The 23027-nt window shown below is 39.8% G+C and overlaps 1 protein-coding gene and 1 long non-coding RNA gene across 2 annotated transcripts; both read right to left on the bottom strand.

The window, feature by feature from the left end:
- Window positions 1–5310: 5310 nt before the first annotated feature.
- Window positions 5311–16205, bottom strand: LOC134666975 (uncharacterized). Its single transcript, XM_063524286.1, has 9 exons — window positions 15787–16205; window positions 14176–14367; window positions 13803–14072; window positions 13070–13169; window positions 12681–12848; window positions 12401–12518; window positions 9707–9812; window positions 6257–6363; window positions 5311–5477 (listed from the first exon to the last, which is right to left on the bottom strand). The coding sequence occupies exons 1-9, from the start codon at window positions 15882–15884 to the stop codon at window positions 5311–5313; spliced, it is 1326 nt and encodes a 441-aa protein (XP_063380356.1). The 5' UTR covers window positions 15885–16205.
- Window positions 16206–19207: 3002 nt separating this feature from the next.
- Window positions 19208–21877, bottom strand: LOC134666858 (uncharacterized). Its single transcript, XR_010098556.1, has 2 exons — window positions 21842–21877; window positions 19208–21265 (listed from the first exon to the last, which is right to left on the bottom strand). It is a non-coding gene; the product is annotated as an uncharacterized LOC134666858 (long non-coding RNA).
- Between the last annotated feature and the right edge of the window lie 1150 nt (window positions 21878–23027).

Raw genomic sequence — 23027 nt, 5'->3', positions numbered from 1 at the left:
AGATTTCCTTTGGCAGGATTGGTCCTTAGGACCCAAGGATGGATTCCAAGAAGTGGAGCCACCGAGATTTTTGATGTACATTTTTAGGGGGGGGGGGGGGGGCTCTCAACATGATCGTGATATCTGTATCATTTAAGCTACTAGACCAAGTTTGGTATCGTTTTCGTATAAATCGGGGGTGCCGAATTCATTTCTGATATCATAATGACACCATTCCGTAGTAAAAATACATAAAATATGAAAAAAATACTTTTTTAATTCTTCTTCACGCTTACACTGCTGAACCAATTTAGTTAAAATTTGGTACAGAGTCCCGGGGAATAACACAGCAAACATTTAATCTCAAAAATGATCCCTTAAGGGTGTGAAAAGGGAGGAGGAAATTTGTATGGGGATTCAATAACCGCTGAACCGATTTAGATAAAATTTGGTAAGTATAGGTAGTTTGAGTCCCGAGGAAGAACATAAGATAGTTTTTATTCCGAAAAAAATACCTTAAAAATGAAAGGTAAGGTGTAGGATTGTATGGGAAATCAATAAACGCTGAACCGATTTCGATGAAATCTATGTCTACATCTTTGATTTAGTTGAAAATGATACTAAACTTGACTTAGAACCTAAACTTAAAGAATTATTAACCTCAGACGTCGCAGACGCTTAAAAACCCCCCCACCCCCCACCTGCAGCAAAAATCTGGGTGGCTCCACTTCCTAATTCCATCCTTGGGTCCTAAGGACCAATCCTGCCAAAGGAAATCTCTTGTTCATGCAACGCCGTGGTTGACCTTTTTATGCTCTGAGCAAACACAACTATACTGAAAACAAACACCCAGACACCAACTACGCAAAATAGTAGGATTAATTAGGTACATGGACATAACACACTGAACAAACATCTACATAATATAATAATTATGGTGAAACAGACAGCGTCAGCATAATACATGTAGAGCGTGCATGGAAGAAACGGAAACAACAAATAGTTATTTGTTTTACAAGAGGGCAAAGTTGTTGTTTAACCGCTAGTGCTAATATTGATACCCGAGCAAGCGAAAGATTCCAAAATTGAACCACGAGCGTAGCGAGTGGTTCGAAAAATGGAATCTCGAGCGTTGCGAGGGTTTCAAAGCACGAGGGTTAAACAAAATTTACCCGCGAGTGAAACACATCACCACACCAACTCGAAGCAAATATTAAATGTAAAATATCAAACAAAATCAAACCAAATCAAATCCAAATGAATGTTATTAAATATTTATCATCCAAAATCATCATTTAAAAGTCAATTCTACCAGAAAACATAAGAAAACAACTCAAAATTTGCATTTGATTACTTTGCCTCACATGTGAATCAAATGCAACTTTGCTATCAGTTTTTGAAGTGCAAAGTAAGCCTTTCCGAGCTGGTGTGGTGAAAACATATTATATTCTCCTAGATGTAAACAGGAAATACCTAGGGACTCCGTGCACACTAAAGGAGGCAGTTAGCCACCTGAAGACACTGCTCGGTTTTGTGGCGGAACTCATTTTCGCTTAAATAAACAGCTGCCTAGGCACAATGGCGGCCGATCTGCGGAAAATACCCAGGAAAAACAACTATCCCGTTTATTTAGTTTATCTGAAAGTAAGTAGAGCTAGATTTGAATTACTTAATTTGGGAATATGCGAATATAATCAACGAACGTAGACGACGAGTCAAGTACGTACAATTTGTCAAAATGTCCCACGCAAAATGAGGGGTGTTGTTTGACTGCTATGTGTCTGGCAGATCTTAAACGGGTGAACCGATTTGGAAGCCTTTTTTATTTAAATGAATCCCACCAAAAACATAAATGTAAAAAAGGAGAGCCAAGTTCAATACAAAAATTATGCTTGGCTGTGGGGCTCGCCGCAAAAAGAATGGAGATCTAAATGAGTGCCACTGCCAAGTTCTATGCAAAATCCAAATATGGATTTATAGGAACAAAATAACGTTATAAACAAGTAGGTATTAAACTCTATTTCTTTGCTTTATTGGATACCTATAACAATTGCTGTTATTTAAAAAAATGTGAGATCTTAAAGTAGGTTAGATTTGACTTGGCCAGTTTTCATTTTATTTATATTGTAATTCTGATAAAACCTGGCCAAGCCAAATCTAACCTACTTTAAGATCTCACATTTTTTTAAATAACAGCAATTGTTATAGGTATCCAATAAAGCAAAGAAATAGAGTTTAATACTTGTTTATAACGTTATTTTGTTCCTATAAATACATATTTGGATTTTGCATAGAACTTGGCAGTGGCACTCATTTAGATCTCCATTCTTTTTGCGGCGAGCCCCACAGCCAAGCATAATTTTTGTATTGAACTTGGCTCTCCTTTTTTACATTTATGTTTTTGGTGGGATATCAATACTTTTTGTAAAGAAAACTAGGCAGGTATTGAGATTTAATGTTTTTTCTTGTGTTTCCGCTGTATGGTTTTTACTTCTGTTCTTTGTATAATTATGTGGTGCCGCGCGCCGCCGACGACACACCGTTGGCCGGTTGTTTAGAGCGTATTACAAGTTTTTTGTATGGGGACACCACTTATTTTTTGACTAAACTTTATTTTAATATAGCAAATATAATAATACATATATTGGGCTAGTTTCAAATATCTGCTTGTAACGGTTCCAACGCTACAATAAAAAAATATTTTGTTGTATGGGGACCCCCCCTATTTTTTAACTTTTTTTTATTTTTAGACTTTTTCCTACGCTTGCACACAATAACCGAGCTGGATTCCAAATTTCATCCTTCTAAGTGATCTGGAAGTAGGTTAGGTTTAGGTACTTATATGTTAGTCCCAATAAAAAAAGTTTTTTTTGTATGGGGACCCCCCCTATTTTTAAACTTTATTTTATTTTTAGATTTTTTCCTACGGTTACACACAATAACCGAGCTGGATTCCAAATTTCATCCTTCTAGGTCATCTGGAAGTAGGTTAGGTTTAGGTACTTATATGTCAGTACCAATAAAAAGTGGTTTTTTTGTATGGGGACCCCCCCTATTTTTTAACTTTATTTTATTTTTAGGTTTTTTTCCTACGGTTACACACAATAACCAAGCTGGATTCCAAATTTCATCCTTCTAGGTCATCTGGAAGTAGGTTAGGTTTAGGTACTATAAGTCATAAGTCAGTCTTAAAATTTACGACTTTTTGACCTTCATACCTTTATAACCGTTTGAGCTAGCTTCATGAAATTTGGGCTTCTAGATATCCTTATGGATATAATTAAACACACGTAGTTTTATGTGTTTACGTCAAAGATGTTTTGAGTTATAGAAGGGTCAAAAGTGGCACCAAGTGGTTCGTGTAATATTACACTCGGCGCTGGCTAGCCAGTTCCTTTGCTTGAACTTGGCTTGACACGCTGCCGCGTGTCTAGATATGTATGTAAATGTTTACAAACCGATGAGTGCCCTATACATATCGTGGACCAAATATAGGTAAAAGAGGGGAGCGTATTGATAACTGGAATTATCGCATTTATTATCGTGGGGTCAGGAAGCCAATAAACTAAGTTCACGATATCATTCTTAACACAAAGCCGTAAACTGCATTACCTACTTTTTCCATGGGGTAAATATTTTATTAGAAATGAAGTAAAAGTAGCATAATAGTTGCAGACGAGATGAATGGATAAATGAAATCCTTGACGATTTCGGTCACAGCGACCGCATGTAGGTACTACTGGACTTGGTCAGTGGCGGATTTGCAGTCTTTGCCGCCCTAGGCCCCAAGCCTTGTAGCCGCCCCTTTCTCAGCATCAGCACCCATCATATTGACTACATTTACGAGTAGATCAGGCAACGAAAAGATATATTATAGAGGGAAATGCTTGGGACACATTTTTTACTTAGTATAACTTTTTTTTAACTTAGGAGGTGTACATATCAAAAGTAGGGTAGTTTTGTATAAAAAGATAAAGATAAGATAAAAAATTGTTTATTCAAGTAGGCATATTACAATGCGCTTATGAACGTCAAATAAACCTTTACCGGCTCCAACCGTACACCTCTGCCCCGAGAAGATTTAAATCCCCCCTCAATTGGAGGAGGGTATCCCAATATGGGACCGGCGACAAACTCGGCGGGACACATCTTTTCAAAACATTATTACATCTTATAATTAACATGCATTACGAGTAATTAAGAAAAATACAATTTAAATTACTATAGAATTCATGCAATTATACTAAGTAGTACATAACTTTATACAAATACGTAGCTCTTTCAGAAAACATATCAAATTCTTACAAAAGGAAAAGAAATAAAATCAATAAAAGAAATGAGAATACATATTATATGAATCTGACTGATTGTTATGAGATGCTTTCATACAATTTGATGTGCTTTTTACCGAATAATATAATGATTAATGATCATGTCGTTAGAACGCATAGTTTCCGAGATATAAGCGAAAAACTGAAAAATGAGACTTTCAAACCTCTCTCTTCCCCCGGCTCAAGGGCTACGGCCGGGGACTTTTGATATGTTCACCTTCTAGATAGTCCAAATAAAGTTAGGTACAAAAATTGTGGTCAAGCATTTCCCTCCATAGGTACCTTTTTTTGGGAATTCGTTGCCTGGCCTAATAAATTTTGAGTTATTTTTTGTTATCATCAGCGAATTTTTTGTCACAATTTGCCGCCCCTAATATCTCGCCGCCCTAGGCCCGGGCCTACTGTGCCTTATGGGAAATCCGCCACTGGACTTGGTTTAAAATAATTACTTATATTTAAATATAATGCTATCTTAGAGTATAGCGGCTCCACTCTCCAGTGCGCTTTAGTGCCTTAATACCCCCTTATTAATTATTCAAGGTATTAAAAGTGATGTACAGCGCTTTGATAGTTCCGTACTTTTATTGTATAATAAGTATATGTAGTAATTACAATATTTACACTAGAACATCTTCTTGGACATGGCTGGTACTGACGTCAGCAGCCTGATTCACGAGCGGGGAGTACATATCAGTCAATGGCGGGCCTGCACGTGTGTGAGGTGGGCGTGGGTGCCTGGCAGCTGCATCTCGCGCGCGGTCTCTCACGAGCGGGGAGTGGCGAGCACACGTGTCAGTCAATGGCGGGCCTGCACGTGTGTGAGGTGGGCGTGGGTGCCTGGCAGCTGCATCTCGCGCGCGGTCTCTCACGAGCGGGGAGTGGCGAGCACACGTGTCAGTCAATGGCGGGCCTGCACGTGTGTGAGGTGGGCGTGGGTGCCTGGCAGCTGCATCTCGCGCGCGGTCTCTCACGAGCGGGGAGTGGCGAGCACACGTGTCAGTCAATGGCGGGCCTGCACGTGTGTGAGGTGGGCCTGGGTGGCCGGCAGCTGCAGCTCGGGCGCGGTCCTGGCGGCCGCCGGCACGCGCACCAGCAGGAAGAACACCAGCTCGAGCGCGCTGAACAGCCCCACGCCCAGGAACATGTTGAACACGCCGCCCAGTGACGCTGGAAACGGAAACCGTATCAAGACCAACTAAATAACTAATACCTTTACATAATAATTATGTATAATATGTAGGTTTGTGTAATTTATTATGTAACTGAGAGATTCCTTGTAGTGATATGTTCACCTTTGTAATTTACACATATTATGTATTCTATTTTTGTTATAATTTTTTCCACCTGTGTAATACCTACATACATGCACATTTCAACTTTCTATCTATTGTAGTTTCGGCTCTGCGTTGATGAATCAGTCTATCAGGACACTTGCATTTATATATATAGATATAGAGGTACACGGAAGACTGAAAATGTATATACGAAATAGCGTATATCGAAGTATTCAGCGGAACTGACTTCGAAAGAAGTCGAGTTATTTTGACCAGAGGCGATTTTTCTAAGGCCTTTGATAGAGCATGTCATGAAACATTGTTTAAGGAAACTACATTCATCTGGAGTTAGCGGATCAGTACTTAATTTATTTAATCCTTCTTAGGTATATGATAGACTACAAAGTCTCGATGTAAATCGATATCGATCATTCATTTGGTCATTGGTTTCGATAGGTGTTCCGCAAGGGTCAATACAGGGGGTCTTTCCTATTTCTTATCTATAGAAATGACTTGTTATACCGACGTGTGACCGATGCAACGACCAGGCGGAGCGGACTGTCAACGCGCAGAAAAAAATATTGGAAGTCATCTTCGCGGTATCATTCATTCGTACATACGACCGACATCAGCATAGAAGGAAATAAGACTAGATGATAATGTCCAACTCACAGAGCAGCGTGAACCAGGTCTCGGTGGGCTGCCGCGTGAAGATCTTGGAGCCGCCCTCGAGGACTCGCAGCTTGATCACCGTCTCCGACGACACGTTGATGCCTCGGCTGAAACATTCATACACGTTGTGCCTGTGCCCGTAATCTGGCCGACCACTTTACAAAGACATTGCTTTAACTGACCTCGTACAGGGTCTCTAGATCTAGAAGTGTCGCATGTCACATGCATAATTATTAGATTGTTAGTTTGAGTTCTGAGAAGGGCTCCCCAACCTTAAAATACCTGACATTACCAGGCTGAATAGTGGCGCCGTTGCTCCCTCTTACAATTCTCATACATTCGCCGGCGAAACACATAAATGTTAGATTTATTATTTCATAAACGATAGTTTTATTCTTTTATTACAGTTTATTATCGCAAATAATGAATCTCAATCAGTTTAATCTCTTACGAAACCGACGTTCTATGAGGGGTGAGTCGTCGTACTAAATGTATGGGAGGGTTTTAAGTTAATGTTTGGGATATTACTGCTTTTATTGAAAAAGTTATTAATGTAATTTTACTCATTAGGTAACGCACTTTCGATATCAATTTGAAGTTTTCTTTTATCTGTTATACTTACGGAATTATCGCCTGGCTACACTTAACGATTACACCCTGTATACCTAGCCACTAAAACTCGCTGAGACTGCACAGCAGGTCGACTCTTGATTTCAATTTCTTGATAATATATCATTGAATTAACTTTAACTCAAAGCACGTGATAGCTCTTTAGAATAGCAACAAAACTGGGTGAAACTAAGAATGTTATTGCTGAAATTATGTAAACAACATTGCTTCAACTTCATAAATAAAATTTTAAGAATTATATAGTAGTATACCCTATAATGGACGTGGAACCAGTAATGGGACAAAAAAACATAATTCCTCTAAAATAAGTATCTAAAAGTAGTTTATAAACACTGTATATTATCATAAATAAGAGTCCTAGAGCTGTTTCAGTTTGAAGTTTCATTAAATTTGGTTGCTTTTTAAGAAATTGGCGTCAACCCAAAAGTTGCCGTGTCACTGAAAAAAAATATCACTACGAATTCTTAACAACTTCGCTAAGAGAGGTGAGTTAATTTATTAAATTTTAATTTATTAATACTTGATGGAAACTAGAATGTGTTTTGTTAATTGCATTTACCATGAGATAAGGTATACAACACACTATGTTGTGACCTCACAGATGTAAAAAAATAGTGGTATTTGGCCCAATCCCATTATAGGAGCTGTAAAACTGCGTACCTCCTATGATGGGACAATTGACATAATGATGCTTGCCATGCCATAATTTCATGTTTAAACAATACAGAAGTAAAATGTAGTTACGAAATATGTCAATCAGGAGGTATTCTCGGACTTCGGATAAATTAATATCGTTTTTCCAAACTTTTATTTAACTTGCCCTGTTAGTTAGTGTGGGTCCAATCTTAATCGCTGAATTTGAGCCACTTTTCGATTTCCGATTCAGTTGAAATTTTGTGTACGTACGTAATTATGCAATTCGGATGATAATGCAATATTATGATAACATGGACCTAATCTGACGATGGAGACAGGAGGTGGCCATGGGAACTTTATCGCAATAAACCTAACTAATTGTGTTTGGGTATATTAGAATTGTCTCGATGGATCTAATACAATAATAATTGGCTGTGGAAAGAAAAATAAATTCAGCGATAAAAGCTTATACCAAAAATTGATTTTTTTGCCGTAACTTATTCCCCATTTCAATATTTAATACTGATAGAGCAATGTCCATTATAGGGGGCCCATTACTGGATCCACGTCCATTACTGGAGCTTTGGTGTCCATGACTGGAGAAAAAAAGCATAGTTGTAATTTGTTAAATATGTGGAAACTAATTGCAGTATCTTTGATACAACACGCCTAAAACATGAAAGACGGATAGGACTTTCATCTTTTAACACGCTAAGCGGTAGACCATTTACATGTATAAGGGAAATATCATAAATACTCCAAATTTTCTCTTAAATGTCCCATGACTGGTGCTGTTACTATAATTGTTTACGTTAAAACGTGAAGAATTTTGTTGATAAATTGTCTATCTAGTATTATTGACATTATGTCATATATGTTTTTAAAATGACGTAATATGAATGCCAGCACAATGAAAATTTATTCGAATAAGAAAAAGAAATCTTCAAACTTTTTTCATTTTGAGTGAATTAGGAAGAAACTAATTACACTGATTTGGTTGTGTTCGTATATTTTTTAAATAAGTTGTTATATTTTTTTAACATTGTGGCTTGTGAATAAAAACAAATCAAAACTTTAATGACTCTATTATGAACAATTTTTCACTGGTATCATCATTCGTATACGGACATGAATTTCTTTCAATATATATGCCAAAATGAAATGTCAAAATGAGACGCCAAGTACACGACCGCTCCGGACGAGCCCCAGCGGGCATCTGTATCAAAGGAGAATTTGAGAATTTTGACAGATATGGCGGATGTATGGAAATTGTACGAAAGTTTACATTTACGATTGAATTTCACTGTTACCTTTAAGAGGAAAAATAGGAAAAGGCTGATTCGTTATAGTCCAGTTATCTGGCTTTCAAAATCACTCGAGCATCGATTTTTTTATACAAATTTTACTAAACGCTGGCACTCGTTCGTCTCATTTTAGGTAAAACTTTGCATAAGTGTATTTATTATATTGTAAAAGATTTCAGATTTCCAAGGGTGATTCGTTGTAAGCACGCTCTTTGAGATAATAATAAAATTTATTATAATTTTTTAATCAAGAGATGAACGCTAGCGACTAAACGGTGACTGTCTTTTTGGCTGACTTTGCTCGACGCAGTCTTAACCCGGTTAGGGCTTTTGAATATTTATTATTTTAGCTTTTAATGCACATAAAAAAGAGAACAACAGGCGGACTCAATTGTGGACTCAATGCAGATAGGCATTCTCTACCAATCAACCATAGGGCAAAACAGAAAAGCGTCAAGGTGGCTGCAGTGAGAAACTAACAAAACCGGGCAAGTGCGAGTCGGACTCGCGCACGAAGGGTTCCGTACCATAATGCAAAAAAAAAAAGCAAAAAAAAAGACGGTCACCCATCCAAGTACTGACCTCTCCCGACGTTGCTTAACTTTGGTTAAAAATCACGTTTGTTGTATGGGAGCCCCATTTAAATCTTTATTTTATTCTGTTTTTAGTATTTGTTGTTATAGCGGCAACAGAAATACATCATCTGTGAAAATTTCAACTGTCTAGCTATTACGGTTCGTGAGATACAGCCTGGTGACAGACGGACGGACGGACGGACAGCGAAGTCTTAGTAATAGGGTCCCGTTTTACCCTTTAGGTACGGAACCCTAACAACGTCACTTTCGAGCGAAGTAAAATTTCTACATAAATGCGAACTTACTAGAGAGGATCAAATGTGTACTCCGCCGACTTCATGATGTTGTTTTCGAGCGACAAGGCTGTTGAGATTTTTCTGCAAGACGGCAGGCAGCTGCATGATGAATTTTCTGAAAAGGAATACAAGTGTAGGTAGGTAGTGGTAGTGGGAAATCTTATACAGGGTGAAATTTAATTCACTGGCCAAATTGAAACAACCGAAAGAACTCGAAAAAATATTAAACACGTGTTTTTTTCTTTTAATACCGCTCAGTATATTTTTTTCGAAATAACTCATCATCAAGTTGTCCTAAAAACCTCGTACGTTATGGTGAACCGACAACTACCCACTACACCCGCTTCTCTCTTATCAGTTAAGGTCATTGACACCCCGCCCCTCCCGCTGTTTGCAATCGCGTCACCAATTATGAACCCTATTGCAGCGAGATTACCTACATAAGTTGCTAATTTTTCCTTTCATGTTAACGGGCTTAGAACCGTCAAAATGCAAAGGCAACCCATTTTTAATCTAAAATGTTATTTCTGACTAACGATTATTAACAAAACGTCCGTAGCTTAAAAACAATGAGTAAAAACTAGGTCAGGAATCTTTGCATTCAGGCGTATTTAAAAATTGAATCAACTTACGTACATTTGATTAAAAATCGACGCAATTAACGAAAGTCCCACGAGATGGTACTCTTGGATTCAATCCTTGTCTGCGAAGGCGTGGAACGGATTCCATTTCGTATAATCTTTGTGCACCACGTAAACACTCACCACTTAATAAATAACACCGTACCACTTCGTAATATTCCCGGTTCGAAAACATTTTTTTTAACCTTAGTACGCGCGCGATTATTATTTTGAGGTTGGCGAGTAACGAGTGACTAATCATTTATGCTTACCGTTATGTTTACCGCTAGCGCGGGATGGTTTAGTTTAGACTACCCTCGAAATTGATAAACCTGCCTACCATCGCCAACACTAACTGGGTGGACCCTATTGCAACGATTATAAGGTTTAGTGAAGATCAGATAAGGGTTTTGCTGATGTTGTTGTTAAAACCTACTATTAGGTTTGTTTACATTTGTGGTAATAGGGTGACCACAACTCGTGGAAAATATTTAAAAATTGAAAAATGAAAATTAAAAAAAAAGTGTACTCTTTTTTTTCGCTAAATAGATTCCTTAAGTGTAACCTAGTGCCGGGAATGAATATGGCCAGTGATTTAAATTTCACCCTGTATATCCACAGCATACAGCAATAACCTTTCTACCGCAACTCTTTGGCTTAGAGATTTAAGCGGCGGCCATTATAGTTACCTAATGGGGTCAAATCAACACATTTTTAACTTCGTGAGACCTTTTTAACAAGTTGGATAGGTACCTACTTAGTCCTTAGTTAGTCATATCATATAATAAAAAAAATCTTATTCATAACTAGCGACCCGCCCCGGCTTCGCACGGGTTATAAAATGCACGTAAACCTTTCTCAAGAATCACTCTATTGATAGGTGAAAACCGCATGAAAATCCGTTCAGTAGGTAGTTTTTGAGTTTATCGCGAACATAAAAACACACAAACACACAAACAGACAGACGCAGCGGGGGACTATGTTTTATAAGGTGTAGTGATGTAGTATTATGTAGTAGCTTTGATATTAATCATATTCTGTTAGAATAATAGCCGAAACGGTATTTCTCTAAGATTCCCACGATACAGGCTGAGCTTAGTGTGGGGATCAATGTACTGCTTTTATTAAACTTTCTGTATTTCTTGATATAAAATACATTTTGAATATTTTTGAATAAGTACATCAATTTTACCACAATATATTATCTACAACAAGAGAGACATACAATTGCTTTTTTAGCGTTCCGTACCTCAAAAGGAAAAAACGGAACCCTTATAGGATCACCTGTTGCGTCTGTCTGTCTTTTTGTCTGTCCATCTGTCACAGCCGATTTTCTCCGGAACTACTGGACCAATTAAGTTGAAATTTGGTACCCATATGTAAGTTTGTGACCCGAAGACGGACATGTAACGTAAAAAAAAGAAATTTTAATGGGGGGCCACTTTTGGGGGGTAAATGAGAAAATTAAAAAAATAAAGTTTTTCAAACTATATCGTGTTACATATTAAATGAAAGAGCTTATTGTAAGATTCTCAAATATATTTTTTATTTTATAATTTTCGAATAAACAGTTTAGAAGTAATTCAAGAAAATAGGCATAAAATGACCACCCCCCCCCCCCCTTTATCTCGAAAACTACAGGGTCTAAAATTTTGAAAAAAATACATATAATAGGTATATACATATAGATGACAGGAAAACCTATTAGAAATGTACAGTCAAGCGTGAGTCGGACTTAATTACTTAGTTTTTGATCCGACCCCTACGGATTTTTTAAAGACATTTCACTCACGTTTCATATAAAAAAAAATACATTGTTAAAAATTGTGTAATGTACGGAACCCTTGGAACGCAAGTCCGACTCGCACTTGGCCGGTTTTATTCGTCACAGGAGCGGAACAAATTAGTGTTCAAAAGTTCAAAACTTCAAAACCAGGATAAGAAAAGTAAATTTGATTGGCTTCAACAAATTACATGGACTATGGATCCTTCCCTGATTGAGTTACAGTGCCCCCTCCACACACGCGTGTGTGCGTATGTAAGGGCCGGGACTAGGGTAGACTAGTAGAGCAATAGCAGCTACCTATCCTCTGTAGACAGCCGAGCTGCCACAGCTTGCAGGGTGGAGGCACGCTGTGCTCGTCCTCGAATATAGTCCGCAGAGGGTTCGAACAACCGCAATGTCGCTCCATACAAGTGTCCTGAAACAATATGATGGCCGTTAATAAGTACCTACAAGCCTCGAAGACCGGGAAATAAGAATCTTAAGTGAGATCAATAAATGTTGGAAACTACAATAACTCTTTAAATACTAATGATTCTGTGAATGTGAGCGCCAATGAAGTAAGTAACTAAGTACTTACCAGGCACATCTTGCGGGAGTAGGTGTCGCTGGAGACACAGGAGCCGGTGAGCAGCTCCTCGGAGTCCGAGTCCTGGACGGAGGTGAAAGTGAGCTGCGCGGTGTACTCGGAGCCGGGCACGAGGGTCACGGTGTTCACCGTCTCCTCGCCCTCGTACATCGTGAACAACTGGAAATTATGTTTAAAAATGCTCAGAAATAAAGGAAAAGGAGAAAGTCAAATAATAATCATCGAAACTATTCTAAGTAAGCCAAACACAAAACACTATACCCAAAGTTACATTGTTTTATCACAGAGTTTCTATGGCTATCTTCAGTTTCCATCATCAAATTCGTAGCAAGGGGCATTACTGACTAGGCTAGTGTAGAGGGAACCGAACAGAAGATCACCTCACAGCCGAAGAACACGTCGGGCTTGAAGCACTGCAGCACCATGCGGAACGTCTTGCTGCTGTCCAGCATCGCCATCGGGGACTTCGACACCTTCAACCTTCAAAATATCATCACTGTCATTCCATTGCCCTTTATTCATTCACGTGGGGTCAGCGTAGCATGTATCTCTGTGTCGTACGACATTTTCATCATTCTCCATCTTTATTTTCTCTCTCTCTCTACAACTATCTACGTCACTCACAGAAATCTTCAATAATATTAAAATGTACTTCATATTAATTATCTGGACAGGAAAAACAAGATGGCGATAAATGTATTGACCGGATAGTTTAAAAAACTTTATTTTTACTCATTTACTCCCCAAAAGTGGCCCCTATCCTATGTTTAAAATTCATTTATTTACGTTACACGTCCGTCTTTGGGTTACAATCTTACATATGTGCACCAAATTTCAACTTAATTGGTCTATTAGTTTCGGAGAAAATAGGCTGTGACTGACGGACAGACAGACAGACAGACAGACATACGCACGAGTGATCCATAAGGGTTCCGTTTTTTTTCCTTTTGAGGTAAGGAGCCCTAAAAATTAAGTCGTCGCAACAGTCTCCGAGGAATTAATCGGTGAACACACATAAAATCATATTCCAACAAATTGTGAACCGCCTCCTTTTATTGAAGATTTATATCAAAGTAAACTTATTCCCTAACTGGATAGAAGGCGACCGCTTACTTATTAGACTTCATGACGCAACAAACTCCATACATGGTGAGTTCCCTGTGGAACAGGCTCCCACACGGTATGCGCTTCTTCTGCCACCGGCAGTTCTTGGCGAACTCCCCGCAGGGAGGCATGTTGCGGTACAGAGCCTCCAGGAGCGTCACTTTGTGGGACTTGAGCAGGGTGTCCAGGAGCATCAGGTTCTCGGGCTTGGTCTCCTTGCTTTGGAGAATGTTGGAGAACGTGCTGGTGAGGCGGCGGGTGACTGCATCGTCTGCCGATCTGGAAGGAAGGCTGCTTGACTATTGCAGATTAAGTGCCTACCCACGTCACCATACAAGCTGTAAATATAAGTGAAAAACACGACGGCTATGATGGGACTCACAAGTGTCCGACAAGAAGGAAGGCCACGCTCGCCGGCGGGAGACAGACGGCCACAGCGGGTAGTGGAGCCGGCGCCGAAGTGGCCGAGCGTACAGTCAGCAGCGCCGGTACTTGCAGGAAGCGCGCCCACAGCACGGCGCAGAGCGTCCCCGCGCAGCACGCGCTGGCCACGCACCAGCTCACCCAGCATATGCTGCATCATGTATCGACAATGCAGACAAGTGTAAAAATATAACATTTGCCAACCCGTACGGACATTGACTCGGTAAATCTGGTTTTACTGTAGCGACCGGTAAATAGTAAATATTAGAATACCACTAGCTAGGCAATGTTCTTAAGGAAAGGAATACGACAAAAGTCTTGCTCCACAGTGCATTTATAGTGCGCGCGTCCGTTGAGTCTTTGGACGTAAAATGGTTAAAGGGACTTAAACCGTTTTGGACTTTAGTACACTTAATCCACGTGTAGCGGGTTAGCGGAAGCAGTTATAAAGTTGACCCAAAAATTTTTTATTAAGGTATGAGCTTCATCACATATGTTCCTTGAGTAATTCTAAGCATTTCAAGCCTGGGAGGCAATAAGAAATGTGTGTCTACTCGGATTTGTAATGGATTCAAACTTTCAACCCCTTTTTAACCCTGTTAGGGTATGAATTTTACAAAACGCTGAAATTACTTTTCCTGTCTTTTAATAATATCCCCAAATACAAAGATTCAAGTCCCGCGTTCGAAAATTTTTTTGATATCCATACAAACTTTCAACCCCTTTTTCACCACCTTAGGGGATGAATTTTCAAAAACGCTGAAATTAGTTTTCTTTTATTTTAATAATATATCGTTTTACGAAGTTTCTAATTCCTAGCTTAAAATAAAACTTCAACCCCATACAAACTTTCATCCCCTTTTTAACCCCCTTAGGGGTTGAATTTCTCAAAATCGCTTCTTATCTCTTGTACACTTTATAAATGTAATCTAGTGTGCAAATTTCAACTTTCTATCTTTTGTAGTTTCGGCTCCGCGTAGCAAAAATCTCCAACCAAATTTTTCACCTTTTTACGTTTTTCTTGTAAAATTACTATGAAACTGTAAAAAACAAATATCAGCAATGAATTCTACGTCTTTGGTTTATACGAAAATGATACCAAACTTGCCTTAGTACCCACCAGGATCAGAATAGATTTTTTTTAAAGATGACGGGTGGCGGCCGTCTTTGTACAACTCCAGGCTAGAAATGCTTAGAATTACTCAAATATCAGATGTGATGAAGCTCATAGCTTAATAAAAAAATTTTGGGTCATGTATGGCAGCGTTACATAACTGATTCCAGTAGGTAGTTAAGCGTGTAACTGGTGCACACCGGTTGCAGTCGCCTTTGTAACTTTAACAACGACGCTTAAATTAATATTGTAATATTGATTTTACGAGTATAGTGTACCTAATACTGCACAGCACACTGAGTTTTAAAATGTTTAAAAACTTTAAACAGATTGTGATGTGATGTTATAATAATATACCTAATATTATTATGTCAGCAAAAATCACAGAAGGGTTCATACAAGTGTGTTTGTGTGATTTACAAACATTTGTAGATTTACAAAAATGATAGAACTCACCGATCTGAATGGAATCCCGAGCAGAGATATTTGAAGCCATGCAGCGTCGTCGTCATGAAGAATTGCTTCGTAGCGCGTCCCAGCCCTGATTTTATCATGATGAATACTTGATGTCCACAAAACTAAGGTAATTTCACGTCGAAAGACATTTACTGCAGCGCCTTTATGCAAGTGAATTTTAATAGCGAAAATTAGAAGGTATTTATTTAACCTATTACATAGGTACATACGTTAACTTTTTTTAACTTTTTGGAACATTCCGTAAATCTCTTTAAAAATCACGTTAAATCTTAAAGCATAGAATAGCTATATGTACGCTCGAAGCGTCAAATCAAACTCACTCAAACCGTTCAGGCGTAATCATGAGTTTAAACAAAACCGCCAATTTGCTCAAGGTCAGATATAATTGTGTAGATTAGAATTGTCATAAGTGTCGAGCATTAGAATAATGGTGTTTTAAACGCGCCTCGCTCCTGTCTGATGAAGCTCGCTGTCGGGCAGTGGGTCGTGGGCGCGATCACTCGATACAATCAATAGATGGAGCATAAGGGTGAATCAACTTTATTTTTTTGTCCTGTTGTCTAAGCGACCATAACCTACCACTTTCTACTAGCTATGCCTATTAGTAAGATAGCTTATTCGTCTGATTCCTTGCGTCTGAGATCGAGACGTCCCATCAGTCTCTATCAGTTCAGTTCAACCCTAAGTAAGACACAAAGTCTGCGCGTTTTCCGCTAAGAAATCCCCATTTGTCACGGTGCGATGCCAAAGTGTCAGGGCATTCTCGCCATTGTCCTTGGGATACTTGGTGTTTGACATTACGAACGAAGTCCAATTTCGCCGCTTTGCTACAGGTAGTACACATAGCAGTACAGTAGCCATAAGCCGCGCGTGGCGCTGTCGCCGCCTAGCGGCCATATCTGTCCTGATCGTAACTCGTTTCGTAAGAGAGTGAGTCTTCTGTACTATTACTTATTAATCTCTATATATATAATCCCATCAAAAACATAAATGTAAAAAAGGAGAGCCAAGTTCAATACAAAAATTATGCTTGGCTGTGGGGTTCGCCGCAAAAAGAATGGAGATCTAAATGAGTGCCAAGTTCTATGCAAAATCCAAATATGTATTTATAGGAACAAAATAACATTATAAACAAGTATTAAACTCTATTTCTTTGCTTTATTGGATACCTATAACAATTGCTGTTATTTAAAAAAAATGTGAGATCTTAAAGTAGGTTAGATTTGACTTGGCCAGTTTTCATTACATCAGTCATTTTATAAAGTTATTCAACATATATATTTTGTAATTCTGATAACAACTGGCCAAGCCAAATCTAACCTACTTTAAGATCTCACATTTTTTTTAAATAACAGCAATTGTTATAGGTATCCAATAAAGCAAAGAAATAGAGTTTAATACTTGTTTATAATGTTATTTTGTTCCTATAAATACATATTTGGATTTTGCATAGAACTTGGCACTCATTTAGATCTCCATTCTTTTTGCGGCGAACCCCACAGCCAAGCATAATTTTTGTATTGAACTTGGCTCTCCTTTTTTACATTTATGTTTTTGATGGGATATCAATACTTTTTGTAAAGAAAACTAGGCAGGTATTGAGATTTAATGTTTTTTCTTGTGTTTCCGCTGCATGTTTTTTACTTCTGTTCTTTGTATTAATTATGTGGTGCCGCGCGCCGCCAACGACACACCGTTGGCCGGTTGTTTAGCGCGTATTACAGGTTTTTTGTATGGGGACCCCCCCTATTTTTTAACTTTTTTTATTTTTAGATTTTTTCCTACGCTTACACACAATTACCGAGCTGGATTCCAAATTTCATCCTTCTAGGTCATCTGGAAGTAGGTTAGGTTTAGGTACTATATGTCAGTCACAATAAAAAAGAAATTTGTATGGGGACCCCCCCTATTTATTAACTTTTTTTTGTTTTTAGATTTTTTCCTACGCTTACACACAATAACCGAGCTGGATTCCAAATTTCATCCTTCTAGGTCATCTGGAAGTAGGTTAGGTTTAGGTACTTATATGTCAGTCACAATAAAAAATGGTTTTTTTTGTATGGGGACCCCCCCTATATTATAACTTTTTTTTATTTTTAGATTTTTTCCTACGCTTTCACACAATAACTGAGCTGGATTCCAAATTTCATCCTTCTAGGTCATCTGGAAGTAGGTTAGGTTTAGGTACTTATATGTCAGTCACAATAAAAAATGTTTTTTTTGTATGGGGACCCCCCCTATTTTATAACTTTTTTTTATTTTTAGATTTTTTCCTACGCTTTCACACAATAACTGAGCTGGATTCCAAATTTCATCCTTCTAGGTCATCTGGAAGTAGGTTAGGTTTAGGTACTATAAGTCTGTCAGTCAGTCTTAAAATTTACGACTTTTTGACCTTCATATCTTTATAACCGTTTGAGCTAGCTTCATGAAATTTGGGCTTCTAGATGTCCTTATGGATATAATTAAACACACGTAGTTTTATGTGTTTACGTTAAAGATGTTTTGAGTTATAGAAGGGTCAAAATTGGCACCAAGTGGTTCGTGTAATATTACACTTGGCGCTGGCTAGCCAGTTCCTTTGCTTGAACTTGGCTTGACACGCTGCCGCGTGTCTAGATAATAATGGTGAGTGCCAGTAGGTAATTGACTTTGGATTTCTATTATCATTCAGTTAGCGGTTGGATCTCCTTATATAAACAAGGAGCAGAATATGGAATGAGTTACCTCAGGGTAAGTATATATTTCCTTTGAGCTACGGCATTGTTTTTACAAAACGGTCTCTGCTGGCAGTCGTCTATGGCGGCGCGGCGATATGATCTGGACGTTAATCGATGTCTGCTGCCGAGGGCTGGATTGACCCTGACGGAAGGTCAATGCTGGCAGGTTAATGGTGGTACAGTCGAGGGCATATTATAGGTATCAGCAATAGAGCATTGTTAGCCTAGCGGTTGCAAGTTCAAACCCCGCGCGGCTCCTACCATCATGGCTCGTCATGTGTACCTAATGATGTGTATCAAATTCTTTTTTGAAATTCCGCCCCGAAGTTTTAGATGCGGGAATGATTTCGTATATTTACCTATTAACTTCGTTTAATAGGTAATAGTTACTAAACTACAAAAAATAGCAAGCTGCAAATAGTGCAAATGCGCTCAGAAATTTAACAATTGTTTCTTTTTTTTTCAGTTTTTACCAATTTATTGGCTGTTATAAAACCGCACGCAAAGCCCCGGGGTATGGTATGGTTTGTTCACCCATTACTTACAAATTTGATATTGAATGACCACGGACAATCGTTGACACGGTGAGGAACCTGGCCAATTAGGCCATTTATTTCACCTTAATGCAATACAAAAGATTAAGTGTGTTCGCTGTACGAGTGAAATAAAAAGACAATGCGTTTTTGTATTTGTATATTGTAAAAACACTGATACTTCGTCATAACGCACGCAGGTTTAAAATAACTAATACCAATAAAATAAGCAAATGGATTAATCTGATTGCAGTCTGATTGTATAACATAGTACCTAAACTACTTAGTCAATAATTAGAATTACCATCGGTGCGCGGGTTTCGTACACGACAGGAATACACTACATAGTTTCTAGATGGAAGATACGTTTATTAAGAGTCCATCAACGTGCACACTAGCGCCACTGCAAAATAATCGTGATTATTTAAATTTAACGAAAAATATTTATAAAAGGGGGCCACTACGTACTTTATTTTGTATTTACTTAAGTATCTTTTGAATAAGTACATCAAACTAGTTTGTATGTTGCTAGAAACTCAAATCAAAAACGGCCGTTTGGATTGGACGCATAGATTGATGAATCCAGCAACATAAAAACTAGTGTGATGTATTCAAAAGGTACTTAAATACAAAATACAGTACGAAGCGGCCCCCTTTTTAGGGTTCCGTAGCCAAATGGCAAAAAAACGAAACCGAAATGGATTCGTCATGTCTGTCTGTCTGTCTGTCCGTCCGTATGTCACAGCCACTTTTTTCCTGAACTATAAGAAGTATACTGTTGAAACTTGGTAAGTAGATGTACCCTGTGAACCGCATTAAGATTTTCACACAAAAATAGAAAAAAAAAACAATAAATTTTAGGGGTTCCCCATACTTAGAAATAAAACTCAATTTTTTTTATCAAACCCATACGTGTGGGGTATTTATGGATAGGTCTTCAAAAATTATATTGAGGTTTCTAATATAATTTTTTTCTAAACTGAATAGTTTGCGAGAGAGACACTTCCAAAGTGGTAAAATGTGTCCCCCCCCCCCCTGTAACTTCTAAAATAAGAGAATTATAAAACAAAAAAAAATATGCTGTACATTACTATGCAAACTTCCACCGAAAATTGGTTTGAACGAGATCTAGTAAGTAGTTTTTTTTAATACGTCATAAACCGTAAACCGCAATTTTATTTTGTTACTTGCTGCTACGGAACCCTTCATGGGCGAGACCGACTCGCACTTCGCCGCTTTTTTTTAAATATTTTTCGTTATATTTAAATAATCACGATTATTTAGCAGTGGCGCTAGTGTGCACGTTGATGGGCTCTTAGTAATTATATAAAATTGTCTAGTAAAACATGCATCAAATCAAACCATCTTCACATTAATTCATCCTATCACCACGCATTTACATAAATGTTTAGCTAATATGTATGATACGTTAATTAAAGTAAATACAATCATAAGTACCTACATTGACAAATCAAACTTAAGTAGAAAACATAAAGTTACAATAGGTACACTTCATTCTATAATCTTATATTATCAATTATACGGATATGATAGTCCGCTGTAAAACAATATAATATACTATACAAAATTTTAATTACTTAGCGTCACTTGCACCATTCCACTAACCCGGGGTTAACCGGTTAAACTGTTAACCCAGTGTCAAATTGTACTGGTAACCATGGCAAATACAGGATTTACCAGTTAACCCCGGGTTTGTGACCGGTGCAAGTGGCCCTTAGTTTCGTAATTTTTACTATTTTTAGGAAATCTACAACTCTATTAGAGTATACACCTTACACATACACATATTAGAGTGTTCCTAACGTCGGACACGTTAGGAACACGACAAATAATAATAAAATTGCACATAAAATAATATAAAAGACAAATTAAATTAATTTCTTGATATTTCATAATGAGATTACCAAAATTCCAACAAATTTATTTCAAACGGTCATTTTAAAAAATATTGCTCCTATGACCCACGCTGTATGTGTATATCTGATTGTCTGTAGTACGATTAAAGTCCACATATACATTCGACCACAACAATTACGTATATCATTGAAAAAAAGTTATATATTTTGATGACCTATACATATTTGTACATAGGTATAAAAACAATAATGTTTTCTAATTGGAAAGGGTACATTCAGTAATAAAGTTGATATCAGATAATTGCAGTGCACTTAGCTGTCCGTCCGTCTGCAAAAAAAATGTGTAACGCATATTTAACTACACTATTGAAAACTTACATTGTTTCATTTATACTTATTTTAAAATACGCCAATCAAATTAGATACGTGTCAATGGGTACACTGAAAATTAGCGTCGTAACACTACTCATGTGCTGCGACACATGCTGAGTGTTATCCTTTTTGGAACCTCTCGCAGCACTGTAACTTTAAATTTACCTAGATTTAAGCCTATTTTATTAATGTTGTTGTGTATGTGTGTTTCCAATAAAAGTATCATTCATTCATTCATTCATTCATTTCTTCGAAGAATTAATTCCCAGCAAGCTGGAAATCGTTTTAATACCTTCCTTTGCTCCTAAATGGGTGTAGGTAAATTCGAGTTTTGCTCCATCTCCGGAGGGCTGTATTACATTTTTACTCTTTTTCGGTTCGGTTTGTCTTTCTTGCTTGTAGATTGAAAACGGTACGTCTGAACGAAAATTTGTTCTAATCATGATAAAAACTGATACTTATCTGAGGATCCAAGGTAGGTACTTATCTTAGTATAATTTCGTAGTCAAAGTTCGTAAGTCATGATGCGTACCTTCTGGCGGGGCACACGTCCAGCAGACAGCAGACGGCGCGGCAGACGGGGCAGCTCCCCCGGGAGGAGAGCCACGTGTCGGGCGCCGCGCCCGCCGCCGAGGCGCGAGTCATGATGCGTACCTTCTGGCGGGGCACACGTCCAGCAGACAGCAGACGGCGCGGCAGACGGGGCAGCTCCCCCGGGAGGAGAGCCACGTGTCGGGCGCCGCGCCCGCCGCCGAGGCGCGAGTCATGATGCGTACCTTCTGGCGGGGCACACGTCCAGCAGACAGCAGACGGCGCGGCAGACGGGGCAGCTCCCCCGGGAGGAGAGCCACGTGTCGGGCGCCGCGCCCGCCGCCGAGGCGCGAGTCATGATGCGTACCTTCTGGCGGGGCACACGTCCAGCAGACAGCAGACGGCGCGGCAGACGGGGCAGCTCCCCCGGGAGGAGAGCCACGTGTCGGGCGCCGCGCCCGCCGCCGAGGCGCGAGTCATGATGCGTACCTTCTGGCGGGGCACACGTCCAGCAGACAGCAGACGGCGCGGCAGACGGGGCAGCTCCCCCGGGAGGAGAGCCACGTGTCGGGCGCCGCGCCCGCCGCCGAGGCGCGAGTCATGATGCGTACCTTCTGGCGGGGCACACGTCCAGCAGACAGCAGACGGCGCGGCAGACGGGGCAGCTCCCCCGGGAGGAGAGCCACGTGTCGGGCGCCGCGCCCGCCGCCGAGGCGCGAGTCATGATGCGTACCTTCTGGCGGGGCACACGTCCAGCAGACAGCAGACGGCGCGGCAGACGGGGCAGCTCCCCCGGGAGGAGAGCCACGTGTCGGGCGCCGCGCCCGCCGCCGAGGCGCGAGTCATGATGCGTACCTTCTGGCGGGGCACACGTCCAGCAGACAGCAGACGGCGCGGCAGACGGGGCAGCTCCCCCGGGAGGAGAGCCACGTGTCGGGCGCCGCGCCCGCCGCCGAGGCGCGAGTCATGATGCGTACCTTCTGGCGGGGCACACGTCCAGCAGACAGCAGACGGCGCGGCAGACGGGGCAGCTCCCCCGGGAGGAGAGCCACGTGTCGGGCGCCGCGCCCGCCGCCGAGGCGCGAGTCATGATGCGTACCTTCTGGCGGGGCACACGTCCAGCAGACAGCAGACGGCGCGGCAGACGGGGCAGCTCCCCCGGGAGGAGAGCCACGTGTCGGGCGCCG

The sequence above is a fragment of the Cydia fagiglandana genome, chromosome 8, assembly GCF_963556715.1.
Source record: "Cydia fagiglandana chromosome 8, ilCydFagi1.1, whole genome shotgun sequence".
NCBI classification, from domain to species: domain Eukaryota; kingdom Metazoa; phylum Arthropoda; class Insecta; order Lepidoptera; family Tortricidae; genus Cydia; species Cydia fagiglandana.
This window is presented reverse-complemented; position numbering and strand designations above follow the sequence as displayed.

Excerpts from the sequence above, each read along its gene's own strand:
- LOC134666975 (XM_063524286.1), bottom strand. The coding sequence starts at position 15,884 with ATGATAAAATCAGGGCTGGGACGCGCTACGAAGCAATTCTTCATGACG. Across the intron at positions 14,368-15,786 it reads TCGGGATTCCATTCAGATCG|CATATGCTGGGTGAGCTGGT; the intron begins GTGAGTTCTATC and ends TACATGATGCAG. Across the intron at positions 5,478-6,256 it reads GACCTGGTTCACGCTGCTCT|CGTCACTGGGCGGCGTGTTC; the intron begins GTGAGTTGGACA and ends TTCCGTTTCCAG.